The sequence below is a fragment of the Trachurus japonicus genome, chromosome 4, assembly GCF_045865225.1.
Source record: "Trachurus japonicus isolate A0001 chromosome 4, Traja_1.0".
In the NCBI taxonomy this organism is placed as follows: domain Eukaryota; kingdom Metazoa; phylum Chordata; class Actinopteri; order Carangiformes; family Carangidae; genus Trachurus; species Trachurus japonicus.
In genome coordinates this window covers 33,649,555-33,664,482 of record NC_140910.1, presented here as the reverse complement: position 1 = coordinate 33,664,482, position 14,928 = coordinate 33,649,555, and the positions used below count along the sequence as shown (strand labels likewise).

The 14,928-nt window shown below is 46.0% G+C and overlaps 1 protein-coding gene across 2 annotated transcripts in view; it reads left to right on the top strand.

Annotated features, from left to right (window-relative positions):
* Positions 1–14,928, top strand: part of LOC146989304 (myomegalin-like) — a 98,250-nt gene that overhangs the window by 47,287 nt on the left and 36,035 nt on the right. For both annotated transcript variants that reach the window (XM_085775248.1, XM_085775247.1), the window contains exons 19-25: positions 660–778; positions 2,510–2,831; positions 4,078–4,261; positions 5,057–5,173; positions 6,480–7,002; positions 11,969–12,204; positions 13,551–13,599. In XM_085775248.1, coding sequence (XP_085631374.1) covers positions 660–778; positions 2,510–2,831; positions 4,078–4,261; positions 5,057–5,173; positions 6,480–7,002; positions 11,969–12,204; positions 13,551–13,599 — 1,550 coding nt within the window. The remainder of the gene's footprint in view (positions 1–659; positions 779–2,509; positions 2,832–4,077; positions 4,262–5,056; positions 5,174–6,479; positions 7,003–11,968; positions 12,205–13,550; positions 13,600–14,928) is intronic.

Below are 14,928 nucleotides of genomic sequence, written 5' to 3'. Positions count from 1 at the left end.
ATTTCAACAAAGTTTCACAATTAACAAAACATATTGTCTTTGTAAATGTAAATATAGTTTATTATCATTGACAGGGGATATTTTTATTTCTAATATATTCATATATATTTGGACCGCAGTGACAATATTAACTTGAACAGATTGGGTCAATTGGGTCAAAAAAGAAGGAAGAAGTAAGGACGAAGGGAAAGAAGGAAGGAAAAAGGAATGTGGAAAGATGGAAGGGAAAAGGGAAGTAAAGAAAGATGGAGGGAGGGAACAGATTGGGTCAATTGGATCAAAAGAGGAAGGACAAAGGGAACAAAGGAAGGAAGGACTGAAGGAAGGGAAAAAGGACGGAAAGAAAAATGGAGGGAGGGAACAGATTAGGTCAAGGAAGGAAGCAGAAGGACGGATGAAGGAAGGAAGGAAAAAAGGAAGGAAGGAAGGGAAAAAAGATTTTGGAAATAAGGAAGGGAGAAAGGAAGGAAGGAAAGAAAGAAGGAAGGAAGGATGGAGGAAGGGAACATATGACCCAGAAGGACGACTGTCTTCATCACAGTTTTTACATGTTGATCTGATTGAATCTGAAAGAGAGACGCTTTGATTAACAGTTGTGTGTGTGTGTGTGTGTGTGTGTGTGTGTGTGTGTGTGTGTGTGTGTGTGTGTGTGTGTGTAGGGCCAGGGGCTGATGGAGGTCAAACAGCTGGTGGAGCAGAAGAGGGCGGTGGAGCGGCAGCTGGGCGAGCTGAAGGCTCAGCTGGAGAAGACCGGCTTCTCCTCCCTGTCCCACATGAGGTGAGAAGAACAGCATTTTTTTTTTTACGTGTCTTGCCTCACTCCCGAGTCCATGACCAGCAGATAGACACCATCCTTTCCACTGTGCGTGCAGTAACCATGGAGATAGAGCCGTATCGCCCGTTATTAGCTTAGCTCAAACACTGGAAGTGTATGGGTAGTGTTAGCCTGCCTCCACCTAAAGTCGCTAATTAGCTTAGCTCAAACACTGGAAGTGTATGGGTAGTGTTAGCCTGCCTCCACCTAAAGTCGCTAATTAGCTTAGCTCAAACACTGGAAGTGTATAGGTAGTGTTAGCCTGCCTCCACCTAAAGTCGCTAATTAGCTTAGCTCAAACACTGGAAGTGTATGGGTAGTGTTAGCCTGCCTCCACCTAAAGTCATCAGAGAAACTCTTCAGCAACTCTAAACGGAAACCGGCGGGCCGATCTTCGTCTCAGAGCTGACAAAACTCTCCGCTGTTCCAAAATACCCCCTCTTCGAAACACCGCTGTTCGACACCCTCCCCCCCGCAGCTGTCCAATGTCCAAGGTGCTGAACCGCGTGACGTTGTTTACACTCTGTGTTGCGGCTTGTCTGTGAAACGTGCTCTCAGGGACTGGGCAGATCTGTCCCATTTGCTTTCTCCCCGACTCCGTTGTTAGAGATCTCCACACAGTAATAGAAATACACTTTTTTTCTCCCCCCCCTGCGCCGCTCGAGCGCGGCCGGACCCGGCTTGAGCTCACAGGGGCGTGAGGCTGCTGCAGCCGCCGCTCATGCTGACAGCTGACTGAGGGAGATGCTTTGGTTGGGCTTAGGCAATGAAGAAAGGAGTTGGTTAAGTTTAGTAAAAAGACCAGGTAGAGGCTAGACAGGCTAGAAGCATAATGAACATTATATGTCATTAATATGAAGTAGGCCTATTTGCTTGTTTTGCAGTTAATTATGCACATGATCCGTTTCGACCCCAAAAAGGAAAAAAGGATCAATGCGCACTGCGCACTGGGGGTTTCCCCCAATAGCCTTTTCGGAATAGCGGGGTCTTTAGAAAAAATAGAAAACCCCGCTATTACGATGAATGGAAGTCTATTGTCGGAAAGGTGGGGCTTCGGAAAGGCGGGGTGTAACCCTTAGCTTCCTGTTTCAAAGTAAAAGCACAAATTCTATCGTCATGGTTTTCTCCTATGTAAAGGGCAACGGGTGTTTTATTTTGTGAAAGTAACCGGAAGTGCGTTGGTCACAACGGCTAGCTTGAGTAGCGCCAAATTCGCCCCAACAAAATTGTAAACAGCTGGTATTTAGACAAATTAACGACACACTGCTGATCTAAACGGCTACTTTCTCTCCTAAACATGTTTGAAATGTGGATAAAGTGATATATTTACAGAGTTTAGAGCTAAAATTAAATCAGCTTCTGACTGCTGATTTCAGCTGGGGTAGGAGGCAGGCTAACACTACCTATACACTACCAGCGTTTGAGCTAAGCTAATTAGCAACTAGGTAGGAGGCAGGCTAACACTACCTATTCACTTCCAGTGTTTGAGCTGAGCTAATTACGGGCGATACGGCTCTATCTCCCTTGTTACTGCACGCACAGTCGAAAGGATGGTGTCTATCTGCTGGTCATGGACTCGGGAGTGAGGCAAGACACGGAAATGGGATTGTACAGTTTGTGGTGTGAATGTGATTCATGTTATATCTATAAAATAAAAGTAGAAAATAAAACTCAACTCTCTCTCTGTCTGTACAGGAAAGCTCTGTTCAGCCTCCAGGCGGAGAACGAGGAGCTGAAGCATCAGCTGACCGACAGGAAACAGGGCGAGGACCAGAAGGTGCTGGACGACGATGAAGAGGAGGAAGAGGAAGAGGAGGAAGACGAGGAGCTGGACGTGACCATAGAAGGAGAGGAAGAGGAGGATGAAGAGGAAGAAGAGGAGGAGGAGGAGGAGAGCTCAGGGATGTGGGAGGCGTGGGACAGCGAGGCGTCTCTGTCTCAGTCCAACATTCAGACCGGAGAGGAGCCGAGGACCAGCAGACCGGCGCCCGAGACGCTGCACCTGCTGCCCCCACAGGTACGCAACCGCAACCGCAACTGCAACCGCAACTGTAACCACAACTGCAACCGCAACTGCAACTACAACTGCAACCGCAACCACAACCAGAACCGCAACCAGAACCGCAACCACAACCACAAATACAACCACAACCGCAACTAGAACCGCAAATACAACCAGAACCGCAACCACAACCGCAACCACAACCAGAACCGCAATCATAACCACAACCGCAACCAGAACCACAACCGCAATCACAACCGCAACCACAATCACAACCGCAACCACAATCGCAACCGCAACCAGAACCGCAACCACAATCAGAATCGCAACCAGAATCACCACCAGAACTGCAACCGCAACTACAACCACAACCACAAATGCAACCACAATCACAACTGCAACCACAACCGCAACTGAAACCACAACCGCAACCACAATCACAACTGCAACCACAACCGCAACCGCAACTGCAACCACAACCAGAATCACAACCGCAACCGCAACTGCAACCGCAACTGAAACCACAATCGCAACCGCAACCGCAACTGAAACCACAACCGCAACCACAATCACAACCGCAACCACAACTGCAACCGCAACCACAACCAGAACCGCAACCACAACCACAACCACAACCGCAACCACAACCGCAATCATAACCGCAACCACAACCACAATCATAACCGCAACCGCAATCATAACCGCAACCGCAACCGCGTATAGAACCACAACTACAACCAGAACCGCAACCACAACCGCAATCATAACAACAACCGCAACCGCAACCACACCGCAGCCGCAACCGCAACTAGAACCACAACCACAACCACAACCGCAACCACAACCGCAATCATAACCGCAATCGTAACCGCAACTAGAACCACAACCACAACCACAACCACAACCATAATCGCAACCAGAACTGCAACCACAACTGCAACCGCAACCACAATCAGAACCAGAACCACAACCGCAACCACAACCAGAACCGCAAACACAACCAGAACCACAGCCGCAACCGCAACCGTAACCGCAACCACAACCAGAACCGCAAACACAACCAGAACCGCAACCACAATCAGAACCAGAACCACAGCTGCAACCGCAACCATAATCGCACGCAATCGCAACCACAACCAGAACCGCAAACACAACCAGAACCACAACCAAAACCGCAACCACAACCGCAACCGCAACCGCAACCTAGATCTACCTCAGCACCACCACATCCTTATGATCCTGCATGTTGTCTCTCCTGCAGGTGGACGACGAGGACGTGGACGGGCCGGAGGAGGAGGAAGTCGACGCGGCGGCGGCGGTGGAGAGGAGCGAGAGGACGGTTCGTCTGCAGCAGAAGAGCAAAGAGCTGCAGGAGCGACTGATGGTGTCGGAGGCCACGGTGCAGGCTCAGGCTGAGCAGCTGAAGGACTACAGAGAGCTGCTGAGTGAGACACACACACACACACACACACACACACACACACAATGCTATCTGTAATTCTATCTTTGTGAGGACACTCATTGACATAATGTATTCCCTAGCCCCTAACCCTAACCTTAAAGGGTTAGTTCAACATTTTGTCAAATTGGTCCATTGCCATAATCCCTACAGTCATAGCAGTAGCTTCGTTACCTTTAATTGTCGGTGCAAGCTATTTTTAGAACGGCGGAGCAGAGCCGTGAGCTGCTCAGAGCTACGCTACGGAGGCTCATTATGGGATTTCTTGGTTTCCCTCATCAAACTCATCAAATACACAATCCAACAACTCCACAACGCTCTGGTGGACAAGTTGTGAGCTGCACATTCACCACGCTATGAGATAATAACACAACGTTACCACACAGAGTTGTTTTAGAGGGAAATACAGAGACTGTTGATGAAAAACTGTCCCTGAAGGCAACGTGCATCAGCGGTTTTGCATGAATTTCCCTCTAAAACAACTCTGTGTGGTAACGTTGTGTTATTATCTCATAGCGTGGTGAATGTGCAAATTGCTTTGTATATGTGGTATTTACCTAAGATTATTATTACATTTATGACATACAGTTCTTTCTGTTTTTTTTTTTACTTTTGACATTATAGACACCAAAAAGAATGTTGTTTCAATTGAAAGAAAAGTCTGAGTCAGTCTTCTGTAACCTCCTCCTCTCCATCCTCCTCCTCCTCTCCCTCCTCCTCCTCCTCTCCTCCTCCTCCTCCTCTTCCTCCTCCTCCTCCTCCTCCTCTCCTCCCTCTGCAGCGGAGACGGCGGTCCAGCAGGACAGTAAACAGGTCCAGGTGGACCTGCAGGACCTCGGCTACGAGACGTGTGGACGCAGCGAGAACGAGGCGGAGAGGGAGGACACCAGCAGCCCAGGTGAGTCTGACCTCTGACCTCTGACCTCTGATTCTCTCACCTGCACCTCAGTATGAAAAACAACATGTGATTCCTTGAGATGCTGCAGCTGTGGAGTCGTAGTGTCGTCATAGAAACAGCAGGGGGCAGCAGAGCACTGAGCTTCCAACACACACCTCATTAATTATTCATCCACATTCACAAAGAAAACCACGACATTTAAATGCTTCAGTATTTTATTTATTTAATCGTTTTTTATTTTATAATTTCATAACTTTGTATCGCCAACTCAGATATAAATAAATATATAGATATCAGTATAATATACAGCTCTGGGAAAAATAAAGAGACCACTCCAACTGGTCACCTGAACCAAACCAGATTTAATGAGGAAGAAAGATTATAAATAAATACATTTAAAAAACACTGCTGCGATTAAAAATTGAATATGAACTTGTTTTCTTTGCATTATATACGGTAAGGTCTGAAAACACCAGAATTTTTTTTGTTATTTTGACCTGTTGCCATTTTCTGCAAATAAATAAATGCTCTAAATGACAATATTTTTATTTCCAGTTTGGGAGTAATGTTGTCAGTAGGTTATAGAATGAAACAAAAGTGTTGATTTTAGTCAAACACACAGCTATGAATAGTAAAACCAGAGGAACTGAGCATTTTGAAGTGGTGTCTTCATGTTTTCCAGAGCTGTATATATAAATCTCTATATAGATATAGATTGTTACAGATGTTATTGTTTCTGTTTGCAGAGTTCGATGACCTGGAGATGTGCAGATATAGATAGATAGATAGATAGATAGATAGATAGATAGATAGATAGATAGATAGATAGATAGATAGATAGATAGATAGATAGATAGATAGATAGATAGATAGATAGATAGATAGATAGATAGATAGATAGATAGATAGATAGAGATTATACATATTATATTATAAAGATATAGATATAGCTATAAAGATATAAATATAGATTACTCAGACTCAGACTCATACAGTAGATATAGATATAAATAAAGATACAGATATAGATAATATATAGCTATCAATAAATATATAAATCTGATAAATATAGATATAGATACAGATATAGTAGCTATATATATATATATGTACATACAAATTAAACAAAGATATAGATAAATATAGCTATAAATAAAGATATAAATCTCTATATAGATATAGATTATACAGTAGATATAGATATAAATAAAGATATACGTAGATATCAGTATAATAAAGATATAAATCTCTATATAGATAGATTATACATACATATATATATATATGTTATTGTCTCTGTCTGCAGAGTTCGATGACCTGGAGATGTGCACGTCTCTGGACTGTGGTTCTCAGTGGTGGCCCAGCACCTCCACCTCTACCTCTACCTCTGCTGCAGCCCCCCCCACCTCCACCTCCACCTCCACCTCCACCTCCTCCAGCAGCATTAAACCAGGCAGCAGCAGCAGCCAGGACGAGGTTGTGTCTCTGCGGCGGCTGGTGGAGGAGCTGCGGTCTCAGCTGTCCCGCTCCCAGGCCGTGATCCGGGGGCTGCAGAGCCGCCTGCGCTCCTCCCTCTCCGTCTCCAGCGACTCCACCCCCCACCGCAAGGTCAACTGGTCCTTCCAGGCCTCGCAGAGCGGCACCGAGGACGACGAGGGCTGGCAGTCGTCCGACGGCGGTGGGGGGCCGGGGGCTTCTCCCCGCCACCCCCTCCCAGACAGAGGCCTGCAGCAGCTGGAGTCACGGGTCGACGCTCTGGAAAACCAGCTGAGGACGGGAGGAGGGAAGAAGTCCGGGGAGCAGGACGGGAAGTCTGCCACGTGGCCCGGGTGAGACGCCCAACTGGCTCTTTGATTATTATTATTAGGGCCACAAATACCATAAATATCAAAACATGCGTCTTGATCGGGATCGGTGTGCTATTACTTTTCTCAACAGTTCAAGAAAAACTGCGCAAAATTTTGCATGTAAGTCAATGGGACGGGCGAAAAAAAAGAGCGAAAAAGACCAATCATTGGAGTTTTTCAAACGTCTGCTGCTCAGGCATACTTTCACCTAGAGACTTCATTTGAACTTTAAACAGTAGACACAAGTCTTGTGTATTGTCGTATTACTCCACGTTTTGATAGGTCATATAGTTTTTGATCAATCCGTGATCAATGACCATGATCATTTTTGGAGAAATTATGAGATTATAATGGGTGTGTATTGCATGGAATGTTCGTGTCAGAGTGGGTGACATCATCGGTTAGAGTGGGAGAGATGCCAGAAAAATTCCTGAATTTTTCTCTTTCCACACGGCCACAATTTACACTCTACACGCATGATGTTTTCAGAATTTGTAAGACAAACTTGTTCTGTTTCTCACCATGTGCTCAAAATATCAGTGAGACTTACAGAATTTAAACTTGGAGCCTCTAAGTGCGGCCACGTCTGTCTCTGCTCCTCATTGACTCCAATACAAATATTTTCTGAGAGAAGCAGAATGGACCGATGTTTTAAAACTGCCATCGTCTCCAAAATATTTACTGTAGAAACACCAAATCGTACCAAATTTTTCAGGAAGTCCTTATAGCACCGTTGATCTGTGTTTTGTTCTGATAGGAGTTACCGTTTTGTCACAGTCGCTCTTTTTCTCCACGTTTCTGTCTGTCTCAGCCTGGGGGGGCCCCTATCGCCGTGGTAACCACCTCGAGTTGCCGTGGTAACCACCTCGAGTTGCCGTGGTAACCTCTGATCCTCAGGCCAGAGCTCGTTAACTTCATAAACAATCCACCTGGCGCTCGTTAACATGTTTATAAACACAGACACAGCTAAATCAGACTCATCATTTATAAAACATTTATACTAATTAGTCTGTAAACAGATTATTAAACTGTAATAAATAGTTTTTTTTTTATCATTTACTGACACTTTATCACTTTAAAGTTTATTACACTAAATGATGAATCCGGTATTAAAATACAATAATTAAACACATTGTATTGATGTGCTGCTGTACAGTGGATCGTTAATTACTGCAGGCAGTGAACGCCTCGTCGCTCCGGCTCATCAGCAGCAGGAGGAGGAGGAGGAGGAGGAGAAAGAGGAGGAATAGGAAGAGGAGGGGGAGGAGGAAGAGGAAGAGGGGGGAGGAGGAGGAGGAGGAAGAATTAGTGGTGGGAGGAGGAGGAGAAAGAGGAAGAATAGGAAGAGGAGGAAGAATAAGAAGAGGAGGAAGGAGGAGGAGGAAGAATAAGAAGAGGAGGAAGGAAGAGGAGAAAGAGGAAGAATAGGAAGAGGAGGAGGAAGAATAGGAGGAGGAGAAAGGAGGAGGAGGAAGAATAAGAAGAGGAGGAAGGAAGAGGAGAAAGAGGAAGAATAGGAAGAGGAGGAAGGAGGAGGAGGAAGAATAAGAAGAGGAGGAAGGAAGAGGAGAAAGAGGAAGAATAGGAAGAGGAGGAGGAAGAATAGGAGGAGGAGAAAGGGGAAGAATAGGAAGAGGAGGAAGGAGGAGAAAGAGGAGGAATAGGAAGAGGAGGAAGGAGGAGAAAGAGGAAGAATAGGAAGAGAAGGAGGAGAAACACACACTATTAAACATTAGTTAATATTATTAACTCATCATTTATAAAACATTTATACTAATTAGTCTGTAAACAGATTATTAAACTGTAATAAATAGTTTTTTTTATCATTTACTGACATCATTTACTAAGTTTATTACACTAAATGATGAATCCGGTATTAAAACACAATAATTAAACACATTGTATTGATGTGCTGCTGTACAGTGGATCGTTAATTACTGCAGGCAGTGAACGCCTCGTCAGCAGCAGACACAGATGTGACGGTCTGAAGGGGATTAAAACCACACGAGGTCGGAACACGGCGTCCTGTCTGAAAAACCGCAGCTTCAACATCCACGACAACACGACAAAACAAAATCTAGAGCCAGAAAAAACTAATGACAACAAAAACAGCAACAAGAAAAAAAAGTGAAAAGTGTATGAGTGAGTCCTGAGCTCAGAGTTCAACAGACGACGACACCAGCTGCTCCGATTACGAGCCGAGATCAGATCAGATCAGAGAGCAGCTGCACCAACAGACAGCAGGAGGAGCAGGAGGAGCAGGAGGAGGAAGAGGAGGAGCAGGAGGAGGAGGAGGAGGAGGAGGAGGAGGGAGGGGGGAGGAGGAGGAGGAGGAGGAGGAGGAGAAGGGAGGAGAAGGGAGGAGGAGGGAGAGGGAAGAGGAGGAGGAGGGAGGGGGGGGGGGGGGGGAGGAGGAGGAAGAGGAGGAGGAGGAGGAGGAGGAGGAGGAGGGGGAGGAAGAGGAGGAGGAGGAGGAGGAGGAGGAGGAGGAGGAGGAGGAGGAGGAGGAGGGGGAGGAAGAGGAGGAGGAGGAGGGAAGAGGAGGAGGAGGAGGAGGAAGGAGGAGGAGGAGGAGGGGGGGGGGGAGGAGGAGGAGGAGGAGGAGGAGGAGGAGGGAGGAGGAGGAGGAGGAGGAGGAGGAGGAGGGGGGGGGGGGGGAGGAGGAGGAGGGAGAATAGGAGGAGGGAGGAAGAGGAATAATAGGAAGAGGAGGAGGGGGGGAGGGGGAGGAGGGAGGAGGAGGAGGAGGAAGGAGGAGGAGGAGGAGGAAGAGGAGGAGGAGGAGGAGGGAGAATAGGAGGAGGAGGAGGAGGAATAATAGGAAGAGGAGGAGGGGGGGGAGGGGGAGGAGGGAGGAGGAGGAGGAGGAGGAAGAGGAAGGAGGAGGAGGAAGGAGGAGGAAGAGGGAGAGGAAGAATAGGAAGAGGAGGAAGGAGGAGGAGGAGGAGGAGGAGGAAGGAAGAGGAGGAGAAGGAAGAATAGGAAGAGGAGGGAGGAGGAGGAGGAGAAAGGAAGAGGAGGAGGAGGAGGAAGAATGGGAAGAGGAGGGAGGAGGAGGAGAAAGGAAGAATAGGAGGAGGAGGAAGAATAGGAGGAGGGAGGAGGAAGAGGAAGAATTAGTGGTGGGAGGAGGAGGAGAAAGAGGAAGAATAGGAAGAGGAGGAAGGAGGAGAAGGAGGAGGAGAAAAGGGAAGAAGAGGAGGAAGGAGGAGGAGGAAGAATAGGAAGAGGAGAAAGGGGAAGAATAGGAGGAGGAGGAAGAAGAAGATTGGAAGAGGAGGAAGGAGGAGGAGGAGGAAGAGGAAGAAGAGGAGGAGGAGGGGGAGGAGGAGGAGGAAGAGGAGGAGGAAGAGGAGGAGGAGGGAAGAGGAGGAAGAAGAATATGAAGAGGAGGGAGGAGGAGGAGAAAGGAAGAATAGGGAGAGGAGGAAGGAGGGGGAGGAGGAGAAGGAGGAGGAGGAGGAGGAGGAGGGGGAGGAGGGAGGAGGAGGAGGAAGAGGAGGAGGAGGAGGGAGGGGGGGGAGGAGAAGGAGGAGGAGGGAAGAGGAGGAGGGAGGAGGAGAAAGAGGAGGAGGAGGAGGAAGGAGGGGGGAGGAGGAGGAGGAGGAAGGAGGAGAAGGGAGGAGGAGGGAGAGGAAGAATAGGAGGAGCAGGAGGAGGAGGAGGAGGAGGAAGAGGGAGAATAGGAGGAAGAGGAGGAGGGAGGGGGAGGAGGAGGAGGAAGGAGGAGGAGGAGGGGGAGGAGGAGGAGGAGGAGGAATAGGAGGAAGAGGGGGGAGGAGGAGGAGGGAAGAGGAGGAGGAGGGAGGAGGAGGGGGGAGGAGGAGGAGGGAGAGGAAGAATAGGAAGAGGAGGAAGGAGGAGAAGGGAGGAGGAGGGAGAGGAAGAATAGGAAGAGGAGGGAAGAGGAGGAGGAGGGAGGAGGAGGAGGAGGAGGGAGAATAGGAAGAGGAGGAGGAGGAAGAATAGGAGGAGGAGGAGGAGGAGGAGGGAGAGGAAGGAGGAGGAGGGGGGAGGAGGAGGAGGAGGGAAGAGGAGGAGGAGGGAGGAGGAGGGGGAGGAGGAGGAGGAGGAGGAGGAGGACGAATAGGAGGAGAAAGAGGAAGAAGAGGAAGGAGGAAGAATAGGAAGAGGAGGAAGGAGGAGGAGGAGGAGAAAGGGGAAGAATAAGGAGAGGAGGAGGAAGGAGGAGGGAGCGGAGGAAGAGGAAGAATAGGAAGAGGGAGGAGGAGGAGAAAGAGGAAGAATAGGAAGAGGAGAAAGAGGAAGAATAAGAAGAGGAGGAGGAGGAATAGGAATAGGAGGAGGGAGGAGGAGAAAGAGGAAGAATAAGGGGAGGAGGAGGAGGAGAAGGTGGAAGGGAATAATAGGAAGAGGAGGAAGGAGGACGAATAATAGGAGGAGGGAGGAGGAAGATTTGGAAGAGGAGGAAGGAGGAGGAAGAGGAAGAATAGGAAGAGAGAGGGGGAGGAGAAAGGGGAAGAATGGGAAGAGGAGGGAGGAGGAGAAGGAAGAATAGGAGGAGGGAGAATAGGAAGAGGGAGGAGGAGAGAGGAAGAGGGGGGAGAAGGAGGAGAAAGAGGAAGAATAGGAAGAGGGAGGAGGAGAAGGAAGAGGAAGAATAGGAAGAGAGAGGAGGAGGAAGAGAAAGAGGAAGATGAGGAAGAGAAAGAGAAAGGAGAGGAACAGCCATAAAACAACAGACCAAACTAGACACAGTAAAACAAAGAAGAGTGTCTGTTAATGACACTAGAGTCGTATCGTATCCCTCCGCCACTTCAACTAGTTCCAGTCACATCCTGTTGATCCAGAGTCAAAGGAAACATGAACATAAAAATATAAATATCACATGAACCGTGCTGCTCTGCTTTAAACTATGGATAAAAAACTGTTTTGTGACCTCTGACCTTTGACCTCTCCGTGTCTCTGTGTCTCCGTGTCTCTGCAGTAAGTTCGATGCCCTGATCCAGGCCCAGGCCCGGGAGCTGTCAGTGCTGCGGCAGCGCCTCAGAGAGGGGCGTGGCGCGGTCAGCATCCTGACTCAGCAGCTGGCCGACACCACCAAGGCCTTCGAGGAGCTGCTGAGGGCCAACGACATCGACTACTACATGGGACGGAGCTTCAGAGAGCAGCTGGCCCAGAGCGGAGCGCTGGCCCAGAGGGTGGCCAGCAAGATCAGCAGCCGTGAGTCCCAATACACACACACACCTACACACACACACACTACTACACATACACACACACACAGATATACACACACATACACACACACACACACACACACACACACAGATGTAAAATGTAAAAACAAGAGGTGTATCTCATGTAGTACTATGATCCCACACTGATTTTGAGTCAACTGATCACATGACCTGGAAGCTATTGAGCTAAAATGCTAATATTTACATATAAAAATTAATTAAAAATTATGAACAGATGTAAAATGTAAAAACAAGAGGTGTATCTCATCTCTTTCTACCCCTCTCTGTCTTTTTCTTCCTTTCTTTCATTCTGTCTTTCTACACCCTTTGTCTGTCTTTTTACTCCTTTCTTTCTTTCTTTCTTTCTTTCTTTCGTTCTACCCCTCTCTGTCTTTTTCTTTCTTAATTTCTTTCTTTCTTTCTTTCTTTCTTTCTTTCTACCCCTCTCTGCCTTTTCTTTCTTTCTTTCTTTCTTTCTACCCCTCTCTCTCTGTCTTTTTCTTTCTTTCTTTCTTTCTTTCTACCCCTCTCTCTCTGTCTTTTTCTTTCTTTCTTTCTTTCTTTCTTTCTTTCTTTCTTTCTTTCATTCTGTCTTTCTACACCCTTTCTCTGTCTTTTTACTCCTTTCTTTCTTTCTTTCTTTCTTTCGTTCTACCCCTCTCTGTCTTTTTCTTTCTTAATTTCTTTCTTTCTTTCTTTCTACCCCCTTTCTCTGTCTTTCTACTCCTTTCTTTCTTTCTTTCGTTCTACCCCTCTCTCTCTCTGTCTTTTTCTTTCCTTCTTTCTTTCTTTCTTTCTTTCTTTCTTTCTTTCTTTCTTTCTTTCTTTCTACCCCTCTCTCTGTCTTTTTCTTTCTTTCTTTCTTTCTTTCTTTCTACCCCCTTTCTCTGTCTTTCTACTCCTTTCTTTCTTTCTTTCGTTCTACCCCTCTCTCTCTGTCTTTTTCTTTCTTTCTTTCTTTCTTTCTTTCTTTCTTTCTTTCTTTCTTTCTACCCCTCTCTCTCTGTCTTTTTCTTTCTTTCTTTCTTTCTTTCTTTCTTTCTTTCTTTCTACCCCCTTTCTCTGTCTTTTTCTTTCTTTATTCCTTCCTTTCTTTCTTTCTTTCTTTCTTTCTACCCCTCTCTGTCTTTTTCTTTCTTTCTTTCTTTCTTTCTTTCTTTCTTTCTTTCTTTCTTTCTACCGGCTTTCTCTGTCTTTTTGCTTCCTTCTTCAGCTGCTTTCAGCATTCACATCTTTTTCTAGTTTTGATGCGATGTGAAGCTGAATCTCTGTCTGACTGATCGACTTCATGTGTAACTGAATAAAAACTAACGACGTTAACTCCTCCAGGAGATCATCCTGAAGATCCAGATGAGAAGACGGAGCTGCTCGCCATCCGGTCAGTGCTCATTCACTTATCTGTGTGTGTGTGTGTGTGTGTGTGTGTCTCTATGTGTGTGTGTGTGTGTAGTCTTGTGTAACAGCTTCGTGCTGGTCAGTGGAAAGTATTGGTGTGTGTGTGTGTGTGTGTGAGTGACGTTGTTCCTCTGGCTGGAATAATCATAATGCTCAGTCGATAACGAACAAAGACCTCACTGGCTAATTAATGGCTCAGCTAATTGGTTAATTAATGACGGGGAAGAGGGGTGGTGGGGGAGGGGGGGGGTGGTGATGTAACGAGCGGAAGGACACAGACAAACCAGATGTTTCTGCTTCTTCATAGAGAGTCAGCATCATGGCGTCTGAGTCTCACAGACACTGAAGATTAATGATCTGACATTTATGTTAATTTCATGATGAGATGTGTTTTAATTATTTAAAAAAAAAAAAACATTTTTCACTCATAAGAACAAATAGATAAGAAACTTATTCTGTCGCATTCAGCCTGAATGTTCAACAGATCAGTTTGATCCCATATCTGATCAATTAGTTCCTCTAATGATTGATTTGAACATTTGAACAGCTTCATAAAAACTGATGAAAACTCTGGAACCAGAGACTAAATGCAGCACACTCTTCTTTTATTTCATGGACTGGATAGGCTATTTGTTTTTTATTTTATAATTTCCTTCTTTATATGACATGTCGGAGGATGTCTGCACCAAACACCTGTATAAACCTTGTACTGGTACGTTTATTAAAAATTCAATAAGAATTTAAATGACAAAAAAAGAGTTCAGATTTAGTTAAAAAATTATTTAAATTATTGAATTTAAATTATTAAACCTAAAATGATTAAACCTGTGTGTTGTGAGCAGTAGAAAACTGAACAAGCATCACATTTGGGTTTGAAACAATGATTAAAAATGATGATATATATATGTAAAACAGAGATATACATAATTCAAGCTCAAGTTTCAAGATTTATTTGTCACATGTAATTATACGGAATGTGTACTTTCGGTCATTGAATAAGAATACAAATATATACATAAATGAATATAACAATAGTAGAGGTGATAGAAAACAACTTTATAGACAATAATACCTAACAATGGAAAAAACCGAATCAAGATGAAAATGAAACGATTAAAGAACAGAGACCTCGGCATCAGATTTTATTTTGGTGAAGTTTGTTTCACCCGACGTTTGTCTAACATAAAACACCTCCCAAAAAGAACAAGTGCTTTGCCATCACAGAGCTGCAGGGCCGAGCTACAACTGGGCCGCCCCCACACACACTCACACACACACACACACACACAGATGTAAAATGTAAAAACAAGAG